The 21,027-nt window shown below is 34.2% G+C and overlaps 1 protein-coding gene across 1 annotated transcript; it reads right to left on the reverse strand.

Moving 5' to 3' along the window:
• Positions 1 to 2,674: 2,674 nt before the first annotated feature.
• POU1F1 (POU class 1 homeobox 1) lies at positions 2,675 to 20,595 on the reverse strand. The gene is made up of 6 exons (XM_003928317.3): positions 20,332 to 20,595; positions 17,165 to 17,314; positions 8,322 to 8,546; positions 6,126 to 6,290; positions 5,327 to 5,387; positions 2,675 to 4,070 (listed from the first exon to the last, which is right to left on the reverse strand). Exons 1-6 carry the CDS (start codon positions 20,471 to 20,473, stop codon positions 3,860 to 3,862), a joined length of 954 nt encoding a protein of 317 aa, XP_003928366.1. The 5' UTR covers positions 20,474 to 20,595; the 3' UTR covers positions 2,675 to 3,859.
• Between the last annotated feature and the right edge of the window lie 432 nt (positions 20,596 to 21,027).

Raw genomic sequence — 21,027 nt, forward strand, 5'->3', positions numbered from 1 at the left:
TTTTTTTAAACCTGCTTTTTCTAACGTCCTTAGGCACAAAAAAGAATTTAACATTTGTAATCCAACAAGAGGTAGCCATAGAAAGAATAGAAGAATATCTCTATTACTGAAAAGGGTATAGCCCAAAGCCACATTGTGTTACCAAATGAAGTTATTTATGGGGGAAATTTAGAGTACCGGAGAAGTAGAATGTGATACAAAAATGTCAATACTAATGATAACACCTGTTATTAGAAAATATAAAATGACCACCTGTCAGATGATTGTGTTACACATACTGTACTATGGGCTCTCAGAGGAGTATCTGATTATCGCAAGAGCTAATGGAAAAGGGCTCAAGACTGTGACCCTGTGGACCAGAGAGGAATTTGTCAGCCTATGGGCTGTATATATATAAAACATATGGTGATGTATATTTTACTATTTGCATTTGAATACCTTTAGATAAAACCTGGTACTCTCTCTGGGCAAAATGTGCATTTCCTACCATCCTGGTTGCCATACTTCTCACCTGATCTCTGTGGGCCTAATTTAAATATGTACTCTTATTTTAAACACTCCTATGTTAAAACAGGAGTTTTAACATGTTAAACAGACCAGGGTTTCCTGGTTTGAGACCTATGATGACTTGTCCCTTTGATGCCATTACTGTGCATAAAAAGGTTTTGGCAGGTTCGGAAACGCAGACCACCTTTCCAATTTCCGCTCTGTAGAAGCTGAGGATTCAAAACCATCCTAAAGATACTTCGTTTAGGATTCAACTGGATTGATGTTGCCTAAAGGAAGCCTGAAGATTATGAAGCTGGATTTCAGGTGCCCTACTGTTGGAAAACCACATTCCCCCAACAACTTGAAAATACACACCCCAGCCATCCCCAAACACTGAAAATACTAATTTGACTAGGCAGATCCTTACCACCATTAGAAATGGAAAGGTAAACTATGAATGAGTTGACCAGCCAACTTTACTAGGTAAAGTTGAATGTATTGAACTAGTAGAAGTGACGAGCATCTTTCTTCCATTTTAATGGACAACTCTACTGAACTCCTGAAGACTTAAAGAGCTCACAAATGCGTAAGAAGGAAAAACTATATGGCTCAAGTCAGACTTTGCCGTTTATTCCCCAAAGTATGAACATATCAGTCTACATAGTAAATTACATGTCATTTGCTTAATTGACGTTTAGGATTCTAAATGACATTAACCATTTTCTGTTGTATTAAAGATTAATCAAAATCTATTAAAGTATTATTTTAAGGTAGTCAGAAAGTAGTCTCATAATTAATAAAAATGAATTAATAGTAAATACCAGTATTTGCTATTTACAACTAACTTATAAGTGAGTGTATTAGTCCATTCTCACAGTGTTATAAGGAAATATCTCAGACTAGGTAATTTATAAAGAAGAGGTTTTATTGACTCACTGCTCCACATAGCTGGGGAGGAGGCCTCAGGAAGCTTACAGTCATGGTGGGAGGTGTCTTTTCTCAGGGTGGCAGGAGAGAGAATGAGAGTCCAGCAAACGGGAAAGACCCTTGTTAAACTATAGGATCTCACTATCAGTTCTCACAATAGTAACTTGAGAACCAAGTCACTATAAGGGAAACTGCCCCTAAGATTCAATTATCTCCACCTGGTCTTTCCCACCACATGTGGGGATTATGGGAACTACAATTCAAGATGAGGTTTGGGTGGGGCCACAGCCAAATCATATGAGTGAGCAAAGAATTGCTATTTCACTGGGCACAGTGGTTCATGCCTGTAATTCCAATACTCTGGGAGGGTGAGGAGGGAGGATCACTTAAGTCTATGAGTTCGAGATTAGGCAGGGCAACATAAAGAGACCCTGTCTCTACAAAAAATTTTGAATATAACCAGGCATGATGGTGTGGCACCTGTAGTTCCAGCTACTCAGGAGGCTGAGGTTGCAGTGAGCCATAGTCATGCCACTGTACTCCAGCCTGGGTGACAGAGTGAGATTCTGCCTCAATAGTAATAATAATTCACTATTTCAATAGTATTAACTCAAAGTAATTTCTTTTAGGAAAAAACTATTGGTACCCAATACTGATTGTGTCTAAATTTGAAAAGAATGACCTTATGGATAGATGTTTGAAAACACTAATTATGATCTAGACATATGATGATCTAAGCATATAGATATGCTCATTTTTGCTACATAAAAAGTAAACATTACCAGATGATTTATATTTAAAATGTGAAAAAATCACTAATGTAGATTTATATTACATTATTTTATTTCTATTTGCAAGTTCCAAAGTGCATATATACATATGCATTTATGTATACATGATCTGGCTTTTAGCAAACTAAAGAATCCCTTCCCCAATTAACGTGTTTTAAGTAGGCGAAGAAATATTGAGTTATCCAGAGAAGAAACTTGAATCCCTGTGTGGCTGAATAATTGGAATTTACTCTTAAATAAGAATGTTGTATTTATACTTTTTGATGCTAAACATGTGCTTAAACATGGATGATTAGGCCACCGAAACCTGTTTTGTTAGTTAAATGTCTGTCTTTGTTAGTAGTATATCAAATTTTTACCCATCCAATTGATGGTGATTATGTATATACATACATATATGATCTATGTAGATTATGACCTGTAAAAATGCTAGGTCTTTAATAATATCATAAAAAGAGACTCGATAGGATAATTTATTTAGTAAGCATTCTAAATCAACAATAAAAATTGTTCCAATTGTTACGACTTTTGTTATATGAGTTAGAGAAACGTTGCCAGCAGATTTACATTCGAAATGCAAGAAGTCACTATTAAGATGATATCCCACTATAGTTTGCTTCTCCTAGCATGTGTCAAGGAAATGCATGCTTATATTGTAAATAAATATGTCCTTTCCAATACAGTTCTTAGAATTAAAATCTCAATATGTAAAACTTTTTACGAATAGTGAATCAGATTCTAATCCATTATACCAAAAGTGATCATGGCTTATCATAGAAACCTGGATGATTTTCTAGAATGTGAGATTGCAAAAACATTATAATTTAAAATTAGGTGACACCATTCACATTTGTAGCATTGTTAACAGTACACTCCTTCATTTAACAAAGATTGTGTGCCTAATATGAGCAAGAATTTCCCAAGCCCTGGAGAAATGACAGCAAACAAGCCAGATATCTTCCCATCCTGTGGCAGCTTACAGACTGATGGTTTGGGGCTTAAGAATCCATAAAACATTATTTTCTACAGCTACACATCAAAAAGCTGATATTTAGGAAGAATAAAAAGATCGTAAATTAACATTTCTACAAATCTCTTTTGAAACAGTTCTATCGGCTATATGCCCTAAATTTTAGCTTCAAGTGTGTCAATTCTGATTAAGGTTTATTCTGAAATGTAGCAATAAAAGTATGACACCTCCAGCTCTAAGTTCAAAACTTCTAGTTCAGACAAACTAGTAGAGTTGGCAGTAAGCAGAACATTGGATATTTCTTGCAATGTGCTTTAAATGTTCATTATGGACTTAAATATTAAAAAGCTAATAAGTTTGGAAAAGGAACCTATAAACCCATACATACACTGATATATCCATGTGTGTGTGTGTGAGAGAGAGAGAGAGAGAGAGATCGTTTTATTCCTGTTAATATATTTTGCTTAAAGTGTATAATGTAGCTTCCGAGAATAATTATTTAAGTAAATACCATCAAAATAATTTAAATAGCTGATTTCTTTTTTAAAAAAGTGGAAAAGTAAAGCTTCTGTAAAAGCTATTGTTGTAAAATGATTTTAAGTCAACCAAGTAATTAATTTCTGTTTTCGTTGAGAATGAGAAAGAAGTAAAACAGGAAAAGACTATTACACAATAGAAAATCTTATCTGCACTCAAGATGCTCCTTAGAAATAGAAAATAAGCTCTGATTCAGACTTGTTTTCACCCGTTTTTCTCTCTGCCTCCGGTTGCAAAACCAAACTCTTACTACTTCTTTCTCCAGATTCAGTTCTTCAGCCATCCGCATGATCTCTTGAGAAGAAGGTTTATTTTGTTCTCCAAAGTGTCTCTCCAGAGCATCTTTAGCAGCAATACTGGGGTGGGGTAGAGATAGGAGGTGAAATTATGTTGTTTTTTTAGTGAAGTTTTTGGCAGATTAAAATTAAGTTAGGTTGAATTTCCTAAATATTAAGACGAAAAAGAAATTTTAAAACTCTGAACACACTTGCAAAACACTTTAACAAGGACAAATGTCCAATTTGCTAATTACGTAGATGTGTTGTCTTACGCAAGGTAGTTACGCAAGAGAGTCACAGAAAGAAATAAGCAGGTGGACCTATGCTTTCTGTGTTTATTCCACTTTGTGCCACCAGAGGGCACTGAGTTCTTGAAAAGAAAGTGAACATTTTCCCACTTACTTCTAAATCTCTCCCCAAAATCATTTAGGGCTGTGTGCAATAAAGAAAATCTCCACTGAACAACCAATCAAACAAAACAAAACTTGTCTTTTAGCATTTCCTAAGCATGTCTCACAGAAACTACAAAAAGATCAACAAGCAATCTTTTTGGGTTGAAATGCAAGAGTCATGTTGAACTTTAAGAGACTGAAACACTTTTCTAGTGTTGTATTTTAAATACACTTACTAAAATACAACACTTACTAGTGTTGTATTTTAATACAGATAGATACCATAGATACTACATTGCCACAACCATGAGTTACATCTACAAGGACGGCAGATATGGCCACTCTCTTAGAAATGATTGTTTGCTTTCTGTTTTTATTCAAAATTTCTAGAGCAAAAGTGTTCTTGAATCAATCAATACATAATTTTCCATCAAATGTTAAAAATTATTAGCTCTCCATTTTTCACAATTAAAGTATTAAATTATGATTTTTAAAACCTATCTTGGTTCTTCTGGTTCTTCATTTGACTGTATTCACCTTATATTTATTTGTATTTTTTATCTTTTTATTTTATTTTACTTTATTTTATTTGTTTTTAGATGGAGTCTCGTGCTTGTTGCCCAGGCTAGAGTGCAATGGTGTGATCTCAGCTCACTGCAAACTTTGCATCCCGGGTTCAAGCAATTCTTCTGCCTCAGCCTGAGTACCTGGGATTAGAGTCATCTGCCACCATGCCCGGCTAATTTTTGTATTTTTAGTAGAGAGAGTTTCACCATGTTGGCCAGCCTGGTCTTGAACTCCTGACCTCAGGTGATCCAGCCACCTCGGCCTCCCAAATCACCTTACATTAATATTTATGTTACACCTACATTACAATCAAATGCTCATTTCATTTATAAAATACCAGTTTTGTCCTCTAGAAATTCTTCATATGAAGAATACCTTATAGTTGTTCTTCGTTTTCTTTTCCTTTCATTTGCTCCCACCTTTTCATTGTACAAAGCTATAACGTGGAAAAGAGATAATTACAAACTCCAAGTAGACTTTCTATTAAAAAAAAACTCTCAGATTTGGATTTCAAATTTTCTTGATAAAACAATACAAAATAAAAATGTCAAACATTTTTGTCTTAAATTTTTGCAGTTTAAGTCATTTTCTATTACAGAGCTTAGAGAAAAATGTTAACACAGAAATAAATATTAATCTTGCAAAGACACCTTCTACAGACAATATCCTCACTTTACATTTGTTGGAATGCTTGCTGTAAATACTCTCAAACCTCTTCTTTATCCAGCCCTGACATTTGTATGAATAGATAATTTTATCTCATTAAGTTGCATATCTAGCAATTGCTTATATTATTTACTTGGAAGACTGGTGTGTGAAAATACTTTGTGTACACTAATATTTGTGATTCATATACAGCTTCTTTAGTATAAAAGAGAGACAAAAAATGTGGATGTGTAAGAAAATATTTTACCACTTCATGCTGATGCCATCTTACCTTGCAAGCTTTCCTTATACAGGTTATTCTTTCCTCAATAAATCTATTTCTATACTTACGTTGCCTTCCTTTTTGGTTGCTGTTTTTAGTGTGATGTAGCAAGATGTTTATTTTTAATCTCAAAGAGAAAAGGAGAACAAAATGCCTCAAACCTCCTGCTTCAGCATTAATCTGCTGATTGAAGCCATTTTTGTTAGGTTAAAACATAGCACAGCCTTCACAGAGACCGTTCAGTACCTCCCACTTGCTCAGCTTCCTCCAGCCATTTGGATAATATTGCTTTCAGTTTGCATGCATTTTTAAAGCTGAGCTGCAGATTTTCAAATCGGCAGATAGTTGTTTGACTGAATTCAGAGCCGTGCACAGCTGCCAGGGCCTCCCCAACATTTGTTTGGGTATATCCTGTGAAGGGACAATAAAGACCATCAGCTCCAACTTTCCAAGAAACGTTAATTTTGGTTCACTGTCACACAGATCTGTGTATCTTTGTCAATATTACATACTGTTTTTTAACTATATATTCTTGGCAAAGTAGAATTATTTAGTAAGGTTCATTGTACTTTGAAGTACTTGTCCAATGCTTCAAAACATATTTCTTCTAGTTAATAAATCACTTTTATCTAATCATCAAAAGAATTCAGATAGAAACCTCTGCCACTCATAATATTTAGGCAGTGTTTAGGTATCTCCTAAACACTTTCTAAGACACTTAAAAATTATGGCTCTTTTTATCATTATTGTTAAATATAAAATAATATATGCTCAAACATCTTTAATATATTAACTATAATGCATCAAATATATGGTTATATATCACACAATTTTTATTTTAACTCTAAAAGATTCAATGACATCGTTGAAGGGTACTAAATACAACTAAGAATTATTCTACTTCCCCTAAAAATATATTTACTAAAAGGTCATGATTACACATTTCAGGTATACCTCTGATTCTGTTTTATAGTTTTTGGTAATGCCTCTATCTTCAGACAAAAGATCCTACTGTTTGTCCCAAACATTTTTAGAGTACAGCTAAAATAATCAACATACAGTTTGAAACATTCACAGCAATATAAATAGAAAACTGAAAATGAATTTCACAAAGATTTCTGCTACTGTGTTTATTACATGCAATAACTACATATTATTTCAAGACCTAAGGCTATATAGCAATATGTATAAAATGGTTACATATGATACCCATCAATAAATATTATTATTAAATTACCAATGGTTCATTTTGCAAGTGCAGAGGTTTAAACTATCATTTCAATCCATTAAAAATATACACAACTTTATGCAATTTTACCAAAGTTAATTGTTATAGATGTTTTATGTTAAAAACACTTCAATAGAAAAATGAGCAAAGGCTCTGAACAGATAGTTCACAGAAAAGGAAATATAAATGATTGTCAAACACTAAATAATACACTTTGCATTCATAATAAAAGAAACTTCAAATGAAATAACCATGAGATGCCACTTTGACCTGTCTGATTTGCAAAGATCTAAAAGAATAACAGCATATCTTTTTCTTCAACCACCATTTATTTATTTTATGTTCTAGTTATACTCTTCTAGGTGCTAGAGATATCATTAAGGATAAAACACAAAGATAGATTTTTAAAACTCATGCCTTGCTGGAGTTTATATAGTCAGGGGGTGGTGAAAAATATTCTCATGGTGGTAGTAAAATTTGGTACAACGTCTCTGCAGACCCGTTTGACAACTGTTATCAAAATTACCAGTACACATACTTTCGATCAAGCAATTATGCTTCTAACATTTTTCCCACACATATATTTATACGGATGCAAAACACATTTATAGGGTTAATCATCGTGGCATTGTTTTTAATAGCCAAAGTTGGAAACCACCTGAATTTCATCAATAGAGGACTGGTCAAATAAATTACAGTATATTCATAAAGTGAAACTTGACAGCTCCACAAACGAAAAGGAGCTCTAGAAAAATTGCTACTGAAAACTTCAAATAATATTTACGTTTGACACAATATATATATATTTGCTTGTGTAGGCATGAGATATCATTGGAAAGATACGGAAGGAACTCACAACAGAAAAAACAAGCAGAAGGGATACATGTCGCTTACATTCTTTTGTACTTTTGAACCATATGAATTTATGGTCTATTTAAAAGTTCAAATAAAATACAGATAAAAATGGACACTTTAAAACTCATCTTGAGGTGGGAAAGGTTTGAAAGAATATTATTAATTTAAAAATTATATATTTAGGCTCTTAAGAAATTATAAGAAAACAAAAGTTTTTGGAGGATATCCATAACAACTCCCTGCAGTAGAGACGAAGAATGAGAATCATCTTAGACTTCTGAGCAACATGCAAGAGATTTAACAGTAATACAGATTTGCAAACAGAGTTATTTTTCCTGTTGCCTTTAACAAGCACATACCTAACTTAATTCTTCTCACTTTAAATTCATTGGCAAACTTTTCAAGTTCTCTGATCTCTGGAGAATCCATGTCTATTGGCTCGTCCACCAATTTACTTTTCCGCCTGAGTTCCTGCTTGAAATCAGCAGCTGTGGGGTCCTCTGCCAGGAGAGGCTGGTGTATAGGAGGAAATCCATGACTCAAGGTGTGGTCGGGAAATTTATAGAGACAAGGGGTTAGACTACCTGTGAGTAAACAAAGAAAAAAAATGAAAAAGACCATTTGTAATCCTTTCTTATTTCTGTATAAGGAAGGTTTCTGTCCGATGTGGCCCTTTATTCTGCTCTAGCCAGTCTCAATACTTAAAAGGTTACCTTATATTCAGTCTTCTGAAGTAGAAGTCAAATTAGCTTACTAGAATTAAAATTATTTATCTTCTACCTTCTCCAGAGCAGCAAAAAAACAAAGGTAGGGTTAAAGGAAAGAAGCAGGGGACTGCGAGTAACTAAAATAAAAAGAAACACTTCTTTCAGAGTGTACATTTTCTATCATTTTTTTCTCTTAAATGGCACCGATTCCTGGGAATCTGAGGTTGAACTCTAATCAGAATCTATGTATTGAACTCTGTTTTCTCAATTCATTGAACAAATAATCTGCAGGGTTTGTTGTAATCATGGCACTACATGCTTTGGCTAAGTGCTCTGCTGAGAAGTTTTCTTGAAAAATAAGAACAGAAAAATAAAAATGATACAAATAACTCAATACAGTATAATAATGATTTACATAGCATTTACATTGATTTAGATATTGTAAGTAATCTGGAGATGATTTAAAGTAGAGGATGTGCCTAGGTTATAAAGAAATACTACATCATTTTATACCAGAGACTTGAGCATGTAAAGGTTTTGGTATCCTTCAGAGTCCTGGAACCAATATCCCACATATATCTAAGGATGATTGTATAAGAAAGACATTTTTACGTAAAAATATTGAGTGATTAATCATTTTCTTAGAAGTATAAATAAATATTTTAAAATAAATTACTATGGAATACATGCAATAATTATTCTTAGAAACTTACTGAAAAAATGCATCAGGAGTTCATGCTACCTATAATTTCTCCACACATACATTCTCAACTCAGACATGAGTAATAATACATTTTTCCAGAATACATAAATCTTACATTAATATATCAATACATAATGAGCAAAGAAGAGTATAACTCAGCAAATTTTGGTTTCTATTATTTATATAAAAGAATGTAATTATAAAGTGCACCCCGTCTAATAGGATATATTATTTTCTAAAGCAAAGTAAACATACAGATGAGAGATTAAACAAATTAGCATAAAATAAATTTGCCTGCTTTAAAGCTGGGAAAAAGATGTGAAAGAAGCTATTTTTGTCTTTAAAAAATTCCTGCTACTTTTATAAACCAAAATTATCCAGGTTTACTTTTGTAAAAGTCAGTTAACTATCCTTTTTTTTTTTTTTTTTTTTTTTTTTTTTTTTGAGACAAGATTCTGATTCTGTCAGCAGGCTCCAGACTGGAGTGCAGCGGCACAATCTCGGCTCACTGCAACCTCTGCCTCCTGGGTTCAAGCAATTCTCCTGCTTCAGCCTCCCAAATAGCTAGGACTACAGGTGCACGCCACCACGCCCTGCTGGTTTTTGTATTTTTAGGAGAGGTGGGATTTCACCATGTGGGCCAGGATGGTCTCGATCTCTTGACCTCGTGATCTGCCCACCTGGGCCTCCCAAAGTGCTGAGGTTACAGGCGTGAGCCACCGGGCCTGGCCAACTATCCATTTTTTTTGCTTTATTGTGTGGCATCTTGGTCAGACCAGGGAACATTTTTAAAAGCAATTTTACCAACTTTTATTATATAGCTTTTCTTCAAAATGTTTATTGTCTTGTGGGTTCATTGTTTGCTTTTTGCTAATTTTAACTTTCTTCTAAATTAAAAGAACTAATAGATGTAAAAAGAAAACTGATGACATTTATTTAATATTTATCTGAAGACTGGTGCTTATGCTTCCAGAATTGATTCTCACATATATTTATAAAACCTTCACTTTTTTCATTATTTAGGTATATCAGGCATCACTTAATAAATTTAATAATAAAATACCCTGAGAAAGAATATAAGGAACATTCAGACTACTGTTAGATTTTTGTGCATTTAACATATTTTAAGCCACTTTGGATAACTCATTTAACCTATGTTAAATTACGTTTATTTTATATAAATTGTGTGTCTTTTAAATAAGCATATCATAAGATCTTAATCTGTTATCAAGTTTGATTATTATTTTCAATTTCTCTTGCTGATCATAATCATGTACTGCTACAAATCTTTTATGCAACACTTTGTGTTAATTTCACATTTGTCATCTTCTTTATTTTTATACAAAAAATGAGTTAGGAAAGATATATAATTTTTCTCATAATTTACAATGTAGGAAATTTAAGTAGAAAGAAATTAAGTAACTTACCTCCAGTGCCAAACAAATTAACTTTGCAGTTTAAACCAGAACTGAAGTCTAGTAAGCACTGCAGTAAGCCACATCAAAATAATTGCCTGGTTTATTTGTCCAGGCAGTCTATATTGAGGTAAATTAAATAACTTCTCTTTAAAAGGTTTTCCCTGCATTTAAACACCTTTGGCTATGTTAATCAAATGTTTTTAGACAAAAATATTATAATAGAAACATATAAAGTATGTCATTCCTATTTCCATAAAATTATTTATTTGTTTGTTCATTTATTTTTTATTTTTAAAGATGGGATCTCACTCTGTCTCCTAGACTGGAGTGCAGTGGTAACATTATAACTCACTGAGTCTCAGATTCCTGGGCTCGAGCCCTCCTCCCATCTCAGCATCCTGAGTAGCATCGACAGACATGCTTCACCATGCTCATCTAATTCTTTTAAATTTTTGCACAGACGGGATCTCACTGTGCTGTTCAGGCTGGTCTCAAACTCACAGCTTCCCAATTGCCAGGATTATAAGCATAAGCCACAGCACCCAGCCACAAAAATTTAAAGGTAGTTTATAAATTATAAGTACTCTGGGAAAGTGGACACACAGAAAAAAAAAAAATGTGAATGGAATCTATGAAAAGTACACAGAAAATACCATGTTCCAAGGTTTGGTATCCAGAGCCAAAAAAGAAAATGTGATGTGTGATACACTTTTATTTATTATTATTATTATTTTGAGACTGCGTCTTGCTGTTGTACCCCAGGCTGGAGTGCAATGATGTGATCTCAACTCACTGCAACCTCCGCCAGCTTGAAGCTATTCTCCTGCCTCAGCCTCCTGAGTATCCGGAGCTACAGGCACCTGCCACCATGTCCGCTAATTTTTGTATTTTTATTAGAGACGGGGTTTCACCATGTTGGTTAGGCTGCTCTTGAATGCCTGACCTCAGGTGATCTCCCCGCCTTGCCCTTCCAAAGTGCTGGGATTATAGGCATGAGCCACCATGCCCTGCCCACTTTCATTTTTCATTATATCAAAGTATCTACAATTATCTGCAGTATCACAGATTTCCTGGAACTAACTTCACACAGAATTTAATCACAATTTAAAAGCACAAACGAACTTCTGTTTCTATCATCTGAGCCTGCATTTCGGTGAGTGTGGAGAGTGATTGGGATAATATGTATAGGAATATATTTTTCAAATCCTTTTAAAACCTAGATTACTGAAAAAAATAGGAAGAAAATAAAAGATGTGGTGACTCATGTGCAGCGGAGGTCTCAGAAACATTTTCTGAAACATGGATAAAGAAAAATTATATTGAGGCCTGGACAGCACACACACAGAGCTCGGAAGTGTTTGCACACTACAGTTCTAAACACATTTTCGCACTGAACGTTAAATCACCAAAGCCTTTGTAAATCACTGTGTATGCATTTCTGTGTGACAGAGGAGGGAGAAGAACAGAGGTAAATCTTTTAAAGCAGGCGATGGGGGTCAGGGGAAGGGCTTGCCTTACTAGGCGCTGACTCAGTGTACCGTTGCATGGGACAGATTGATCTTTGCAGCAAGTGGTTAGCTGACAACATCTCAGGTTACAGGCTTGACGCCTTAAAAAAAAAAAAAAAAAAAAACAGGGGAAGGCCGGGCGCGGTGGTTCAAGTCTGTAATCCCAGCACTTGGGAGGCCGAGGCGGGTGGATCACGAGGTCAAGAAATCGAGACCATCCTGGTCAACATGGTGAAACCCCGTTTCTACTAAAAATACAAAAATTAGCTGGGATGGTGGCGCGTGCCTGTGATCCCAGCTACTCAGGAGGCTGAGGCGGAAGAATCACTTGAACCCGGGAGACGGAGGTTGCGGTGAGCCGAGACTGCGCCGTTGTGCCCCAGCCTGGTGACAAAGCAAGACTCCATCTAAAAAAAAAAAAAAAAAAAAAAAAAAAACGGGAAGCAGAGGGACATAGTAAAAGACACCACCCTGCTGTGCTGTAACATTTACAGGAACATGTGTCTATATATTCCCCCAGTTCCTCATGCATGAAAATTCAAAAGAAATTATAAACTTCCACTGTGATATTTTCATTTTTGTGCATTGGCAAATCCTATCCACGTACAGCAGGGACCCATTGCCTGTTTTTTGTAAATTAAGTTTAATTTAAATACAGCCATGCCTATTTTTTTTTTTTTTTTTTTTTTTTTTTTTTTTTTTTTTTTTTTTGAGACGGAGTTTCGCTCTTGTTACCCAGGCTGGAGTGCAATGGCGCGATCTCGGCTCACCGCAACCTCCGCCTCCCGGGTTCAGGCAATTCTCCTGCCTCAGCCTCCTGAGTAGCTGGGATTACAGGCACGTGCCACCATGCCCAGCTAATTTTTTGTATTTTTAGTAGAGACGGGGTTTCACCATGTTGACCAGGATGGTCTCGATCTCTTGACCTCGTGATCCACCCTCCTCGGCCTCCCAAAGTGCTGGGATTACAGGCTTGAGCCACCGCGCCCGGCCTGCCTATTTGTTTACATACCGCCTGTGACTGCCTTCCTGCTACGGTGACAGCGTTGAGTAGTTGCAACAAGTACTAGAAAGGTTGAGATGTTTACCGTCTGGTTCTTTACAGGAAAGGGTTTCCAATCCCTCCTCCAGAAGTGAAAATGCATCATGTTACTGCTACCAAAGACTCTCACGAAGCAGAAGCAAAAGATCTTCAGAATTACTCATTTTGTTAGAGTTGTTACAACCAGAACAATTTAGGGCCAATTAAAACAAAGAACCAAGGAAAAGAAGTAAATTAAGTAAAAAAAAAAAAAAAAAAAAAAAAATCAAATTTCAAAGAACGAAAAGATGGGCTCCAAAATAGACTAGTTCCCTCTGTCAACTGTCAGGCTGATTTCTCTTTTCTTCTGTTTGAGCCCAGGCAGTGACTATATTCTCAGCCATACCAATCTTTTCGTTTAATATCCACTTGTCATCAAAAAGAATTGGATGCTCATTGGCTTAATTCCCAAGAGTTTTGTTGTGTTTTGCCCTTGAAATTAATTTTTAAAGCAGGGACTTTCACACCACTTCTTAGATTGGTCATTATATCACTTAAAGATGGTGGGTTTAACAGTCATTACAGTGAGGTTCATTTGCTCTTTCCACAGGACAGTGGAAAGGGTGAACGCCCATTGAGCTTGTTTTCTGAATTTTACTCTGCTTCAGATACTGGAGAACAGAAACGATCTCAGAAACGCAGAAGTCAGAGTTTTGAGAACCTTTTGTTGATACTTTGTTTTCTTTTATTTCAAAGTTTGTTTTGTTTTGTTCAAAGAGGAGACTTTGAACAGCATTTGTAATTCTTCATTTTCTATTATTTGTACTATAAGGTGTTGAATTCTCTAAACTCTCAGGAGTGAAGGGACAGAAGGAATTCAGCTGCAAGAGTATCTGAAGAGAAGATCCAAAGAGAAATCATGCTGAGCTGACACAAATTTGCTTACTCAACTCCAACAGAGTTGTAGTACCCACCACAGCTTAGATATGAAAAGATTGAAACTCAGAGTCGTTAAGTCACTTGAACAATTTTAGTAATTCATTAATGGCATGAATAATTCATTACTCCCAATTAGCCATTTTATTTATTTATTTATTTATTTATTTTGCATCTGGACTATTAGGTACAGTGAATTCATCTGATCATTAAAATTCTACCTACCCACCTGACAAAATATGAGTTATATCTCTTCCTTTGGGTTATTAATTTAATGAACTGCTCAAACTAAATGTAGGAGTATGGGTAATGAAATAACATATGAAAATAAAGTAATTTCACGTCTTTTAGAAATATAGATCTTTCTGTAACTTCACTTTTACTTCGAGTATGTGACACCCTGTCATTGTTGTTAAGTCACTTCTGTGGATTGTGTGAAAGTGGCTGATCTGATTAATGCCTTAAGACTTCTCAGAAAATTCAAATGACATAATCTGCCTTCTATTGTGTACTTTATACCTTTTCTCTCTTATGTCTGAATTCCTGGGTTTTGTAACTCAATTTGCAGCTTTTCTGGAGATAAAAGCAGGAGAGTTTAGATTCTCTAAGATTTAATCTCTCATGAAGCAAATGCTAATACTGAATTATGTCCAAATATAGACATTCTGACATTTGAAGCATATCACATTTTAACAAAATCCTTCTCAAAAATATTCAAATACCTCTGTGCTTGTCATGGTGAGTTTTTCTTTCAGTCACAAAATATATTTAACTTTAACACAACAGTGATACCTCTACACCTTGGTGTAAGTCTTTTGCTTTTGATGTCACTAAGCCAGCATTTTGAAGCATTTCAAAAGGCTCATCCGATGGTCTTTTCATTTTAATTGTAATGAGGAAGAGATTCATGGAAGAGGGTTTGCTGAGTTCCTGCTTGAGGAAACATGTATCAAAAAGACATGAGCTGCCAACACGCTCAATGTGAACACTGGCACAATGGCTCCCGTCCTGGAAGTGGGAAGGGTGTGAGAATTCTGAGACCAGCTGCAAACTCCTGAGGCCAGATGTTGGTCCTCCCTCTCTGATTTGGCAGGGTGGGAGGTGGTTGCAAAAATCATCTGAAGGTATTTGGGCAAGAGATTATTGGCTGCTGGTCTGTGGCTGGTTTTAATCTTGGTGCCAACCTTAATGGACTGGCAGGGACTGCCTCTCTGTTTGGGTTAAGAGAGAAACTAAAGACGTACTTTGGTTTCTGGGAGTTCTTCGAAGGCTTTTCCTCCAGGAAACAGCAGCATGTGTTTCTCATTTCCTGTCTCATAATCAAAATGTTGTAAAGGCCACAGAAATCATTCCACCCTCACCTCCAGTAGCTAAATGCACTTATTTTACTATTTTATAATGAAAGTAGTTCATCATTGATGAGGCCTATTCTCATTAACCATGAATACTAATTAAACATGTTGATCATAAATAATCAATTTTCTGGAAGGGAAAAAAATGACTTTCTTTATTTCTTAATGATTAAAAAAAAAAAGAAAGAAAGAAATCAGGATTTACAGATCATCGTTAAGAACACCAGTCCTCATTTAACCATAATGTGAGGATACTGGTTTATTCAGAATCAGTAAGAGATTGATAGAACGTAGGAGAAGCTAACATTTTTCTGAATTATTATTTTAAAGTTTTAATGTTTTATTTAGTCTTAAATGAATAAATTTTGAGACATCAAAGATTGAACAATTTAATTAAAATTAAACTATTTGCTCCATTTTACTTCAAAATTATAGGAATAAATCAATATTTGTTTGTTTCTTTACTGCTTATCTGGATGATAAGAAACACACAAGTCAATTAGAAAAGATTTCACTAAGGTGATTGCTTTATCCACAGTTTCTCCCTCAGTATCACACACACACACACCTATACCATGCACACACACTCATACACACACATTTTTATCACAGTTTTAGTTTGTCTTCAATAAGAGTTCTTTCCCTGCTGTAGTAAAACATGTAAAATATCAAATAATTTCTTTAAAAATAAGCAAGTGAAAATCCTGTGCATAATAAAACTGTGCACTTTTTAAAGTGATTAAAATGTTTTATGTGGCGATGCCGTGAAATTGAGCAAGAATTTTTGATGAGTAGATCTCATAAACCAGATCTGCCCATTCCTCAAAAACCGTGCTTCAATGCCTTCATATAAAGATCAATAAACAGGTACTTGATACAGTCATACTTCGCTCATCTAAAGGAGAAAAAGTATGTAACGTCAATGATTCCAATCTCAGTTAAGACTGACTCAGAAGCAGTTCAGAAAGGGCTGCTAAAGCCTGAAACAGCATCACTAAAGCCCCTGCCAATCACTCTTAGCTTCAATCAATGTCTTATGTATCTTTATGGACCAAATGTCCGAAGAAATATAATGATGAAGTGGGTGTTCTGTAAGCCTGTGCTGTCTGATACGGTAGTCGCTAGCCACATGTGGTTACTGAACACTTGAAATGTAGCTAGTGCAACTGAGAAACCAAATTTGAAATCTTGTTTCATTTAAATAGCCACACGAGGCCAGTAGCTACTATTTCTTTTAGTGCAGGTAAGCCTACCGCTCGCATCAAGTTACAACTAACAGTTTGACATAGTGAATTTGAATAAAAACCATACAAAGCAAACGCAAGAGTTAAGAAGCACAGTAGTTCAGGGTTATGTGTGCAGGGAAATTAGATGCAATCCCTATGGTCTATGAAGACGTTACAGAGCATGAAACCAGAAGTGGTCATTTTTAACAATAATTTTCAAAGTTAAGAAATCGGAATTTCATGTCTCACTTTGATCACAATTCTTTCAGGCCCAGAAAATACATCTAAGTGTCCCCAAATTCAATAACATGTAAAAGACAACTTTTCTTACCTGCCATCACTCCATAGGTTGACGGTTGGTTTCCATAATGACAGGAAGGAACAGAATAATGAAGTCCCGTTGCTGTGTTTCCCAACGTTGTCACCGAGAAATGTGTGCACAAACATTCAGGAGTTTGGATCAAAGACAAAATAGATGGGACTGGTAAGAAAATGTATGAGGATTCAACACACATTCGTTTTATCTCAAAAGTACACATTTATGTGGTTCTTAAAGTTATATGCCAATGATTTTTTTTTTCTCATTTGGGGGAAGTTCTCTGATGAGCAGGTTAAAATGGGGGTGGGGGGATCAGTTTGTCTCATGTAACAAGATAAGTCATCAAAATGGACTTCATTAATTATCCTGTGCTCTGTGTGCTATGGCTACCAGGGCTCCACGAAGCGGGTGCTGACCAATTTGGACCTTGGCTCTTTGGGATTTGCAGAATTCTTGTGGGTTCTGTTCAATGCAGACATTGCAACTCCTTGACTAAAAGAATAGTCTCTTAAAATTCTTGTGTCTCATGGTATTATAAAGCAGTCTGTATGAATGAATACAGAAATTAACTCTTGAACAACGTATTTTTGCTTATTTCTCTAACAAATTTGTTTCATCAAAGTGGAAATGGCAGAGCAACTAGCCTTTTAGATATAGTCTTAAAAATCTCACCACATTCAGAGTGCTATTAAAAACTTGTGACAATATATGATCTATTTACTTTGATGTTGAAATCATGAGATTGTAAGTTTTCTCTATATGCACAATTGATACAACCATTCTAATGATAAAGCCAGTCAAAAAATAAGTTCATTGATTGAGTGACTTAACATCCATAAAGCCGTATATAAACGTAACTGTTTATAACTAGTTATATGCGTCCTGGAATCAATGTGTATTTTCGAAGTAAATTGGAATTATTAGATTTTTATCAAGTTTTAAACAAAAATCATCAAGTTGACAGGAAGCATAAAATATTGACAATAAAACCACTGGTCAATATTTCCTTATGTATTTTATTTTCTCAATTTCTTCTTTTATATTTTGAATATATTGGTCAATTTTCATAAATATAACTATCTTCTTGAATAAATGAGAGGTTATAAAGTACTTAGACTCCTTTGAGAATACTGATATACAATCTAGTAATTAAACTCATGCCTTCTTTTCATAAAGTAAACTACATTATTTTTAAATAGAGAATATCTTTAATTTTAAAATATCTCTATATATTTTATTGTATAACTAATAAGTCAAAAGAACTAAAGTTATTTTGCAATATAATGATTACATATAAAAGTCTTACTGTGCATTCTAAAATTAAACAAATTATCATTAAACACATTTAACACTCAAGGGTTCTCATTAAAGCCAGTATTTCTATTATAGTTTCTTAGACATTTTTTATAAATGATTATAGTTTCATTAAAATATTATAAATCAATGCTATTATCATTTAAAACATTTGTAGGTCACTTTTATTAATAATAATTTTTAAGGCTTAAATAATTTTTGCTTTTCAGATTTTAGGAAGTTAAATACAGGAAAGGCTAATTTACTAAATACATTGTTACTTATTTTTAAATAATTAATTGGCATTTTGAGCATAAAATTAGATTTTACTAGATTATTACCTCAATTCTGAATTTTATTTTCATGCTAGCCAAATTATCTTCAAACACAGAAATAATCTATTATTCTCATTATTCTCAATCTATAGAATGACATACTATTTAAAATATGTGATTAGCTATGTGGTAATTTCTTAGATTTATTTATAGCATGTATTTTTGATAAAAGCCCTTTATTGTCTTTTGCAAAAATTATGTTGGAGGATACTTCCAGTATTACCTTTTAAATTAAATTACGAGAATCTGGTGGATTTGGACCAATCTGGTGGATTCCCATAATTTAATTTAAAAGATAATACTGAAAAATCTCTACATTAAATGATTTTACCAAAGTCCAAATATCTGTTCTCTAGAGTCTTTAAAATTCAGCAGTAGATTGATGCCAAACTTACACATATATTTAGAAAGAGCTTAATTATAATAAAAGATAGAGCTTAAATCCTTCAAATCAGAATATAAAAGTATCAACTCAAATTTGATTTATAAATGTACATAATTTTATCATATTCCTAAATGTGAGACAGATTGCATTTGAAACAAATGGAAAGTTTGTTTCACTTAAGACAAATTAAATTGGAGGGGTAAAATGAAAGAAGCAAAGAGACGATTAACTATCAAGATTCAAAGCATTCAGCAATTATATTGTTGTTTAATGGAAAAAATTTATTCAATTCAAGTCTTTGTCTATTTGTAAATCAACTTTAAAACACTTTGTGACTGCATAAAGAATGAACACACTGGCAAAACATACGTATATGGCTGATTGTGTTGAGACAATAATTCTCAAGTTTAATTTTTGAATTTTTGGATTCTAAAGTTTATTTTTTATTTTTAAAGTTATGTGACTTGGTTACATAACTTTTTAAAAAGTTAAAACTTTTGAAAAGTCACCTAACTTTTTAAAAAATTAAAACCAATGTTAAAACTTGTTTAGAAATGAAGCAGCCTCTTCAGAACGCAATCGAGAAAATTTACGTTAATTAATGGACCCTAAATGCCATGTTATTTCTGGCTACAATTTCTGTGTCTCATACTAAAAATATGTTTATTAAAACTCAATTATTTTATTCCGTGAAATCCATTGTTGTTGATATTCTGATTATTCTGTTGTGTTTAAGGTTTATATCTGTCTCAGAAGTAGTAAATGTATTCTAACAGCCAAATAAATCCTTAAGATAAAGAAATAACACCTTTTAAATATTACGTTATTTTATAATATTCATTTCATTTGCTTCTTATTCTATAAATATTTCAATTAAAATGGTTTTCAGATTTGAAATGTCCAAGTTCACTTTTCTTATGTGGAAAACAGATTTTCTTTATTATCACAAATCCAGCAACGATTTAAATTACTATACTTGATAATATTTCTTTAAAAAATTCTTCGTCGTGTTGGCTTTTTAGATATGCTTACTATTTCCCTTAAGACAAATTAAGCTGGAGGGGTCAAATGAAAGAAGCAAAGAGATTATTAACTATCAAGATTCAAAGCGTTCATTCTGCAATCTTTAGGCCCGGCCATATGTAAACTGTCAAAGCAGTCAGTACCTGTAGGCATCACATTGGTGGCATGGTTGGAGACTGGTAGGCACTCGGCAGCGCTGTGATGCATTATCAGAGGCAGAGTTGCAGAGGCGTCAGAATTCAGAGGTATAAAGGTATCAGCCGAAGTAAAAGATTGGCAACTCATTCCCACAGGAGAGTAGAAAAATAAGGAGAACAGCTGCTCCCCAAATCAGAGTTTTATTATATTACTGTCTCAAAAGGCCGATTCAATTCTCACTACCTGCATATATACATCAGGAAGGCTCTGAGGCACCAGGAGGGTGCGTGCTAGTATTTATATTGCAAGGAAATCCCTTTATACATGTTAATGGTTTTTTCCCAGGAGTATTGCTTTATCAATCTGAACTGTCTTCCTTTTTCACCCAAACATAATCCATGGCAGAGAAGGGAGCTGATTCTGGGGTATAGATGAAGGGGGAAGGGAGCAATCTGAAACCGTATTTGACAACTTCAGTAGTTTAGATCTTTTAGAAGGGAATCAACAACTTTGAAAATGTGTACCTCAGAAAAAAAAAAATAATGCCACAATGAATTGAAAAATAGTAGGTGTCTTTTTGCTACTAACAAAGTTGCAAATATATAAATATGAAATATTTTTTCTTTTTTAACAACTTCTCAATAAATCTGTAAAACAACATGAAACAAAAGACATGTATGCTATTATACATAATTTTAAGT

Source organism: Saimiri boliviensis, chromosome 18 (assembly GCF_048565385.1).
Source record: "Saimiri boliviensis isolate mSaiBol1 chromosome 18, mSaiBol1.pri, whole genome shotgun sequence".
NCBI classification, from domain to species: domain Eukaryota; kingdom Metazoa; phylum Chordata; class Mammalia; order Primates; family Cebidae; genus Saimiri; species Saimiri boliviensis.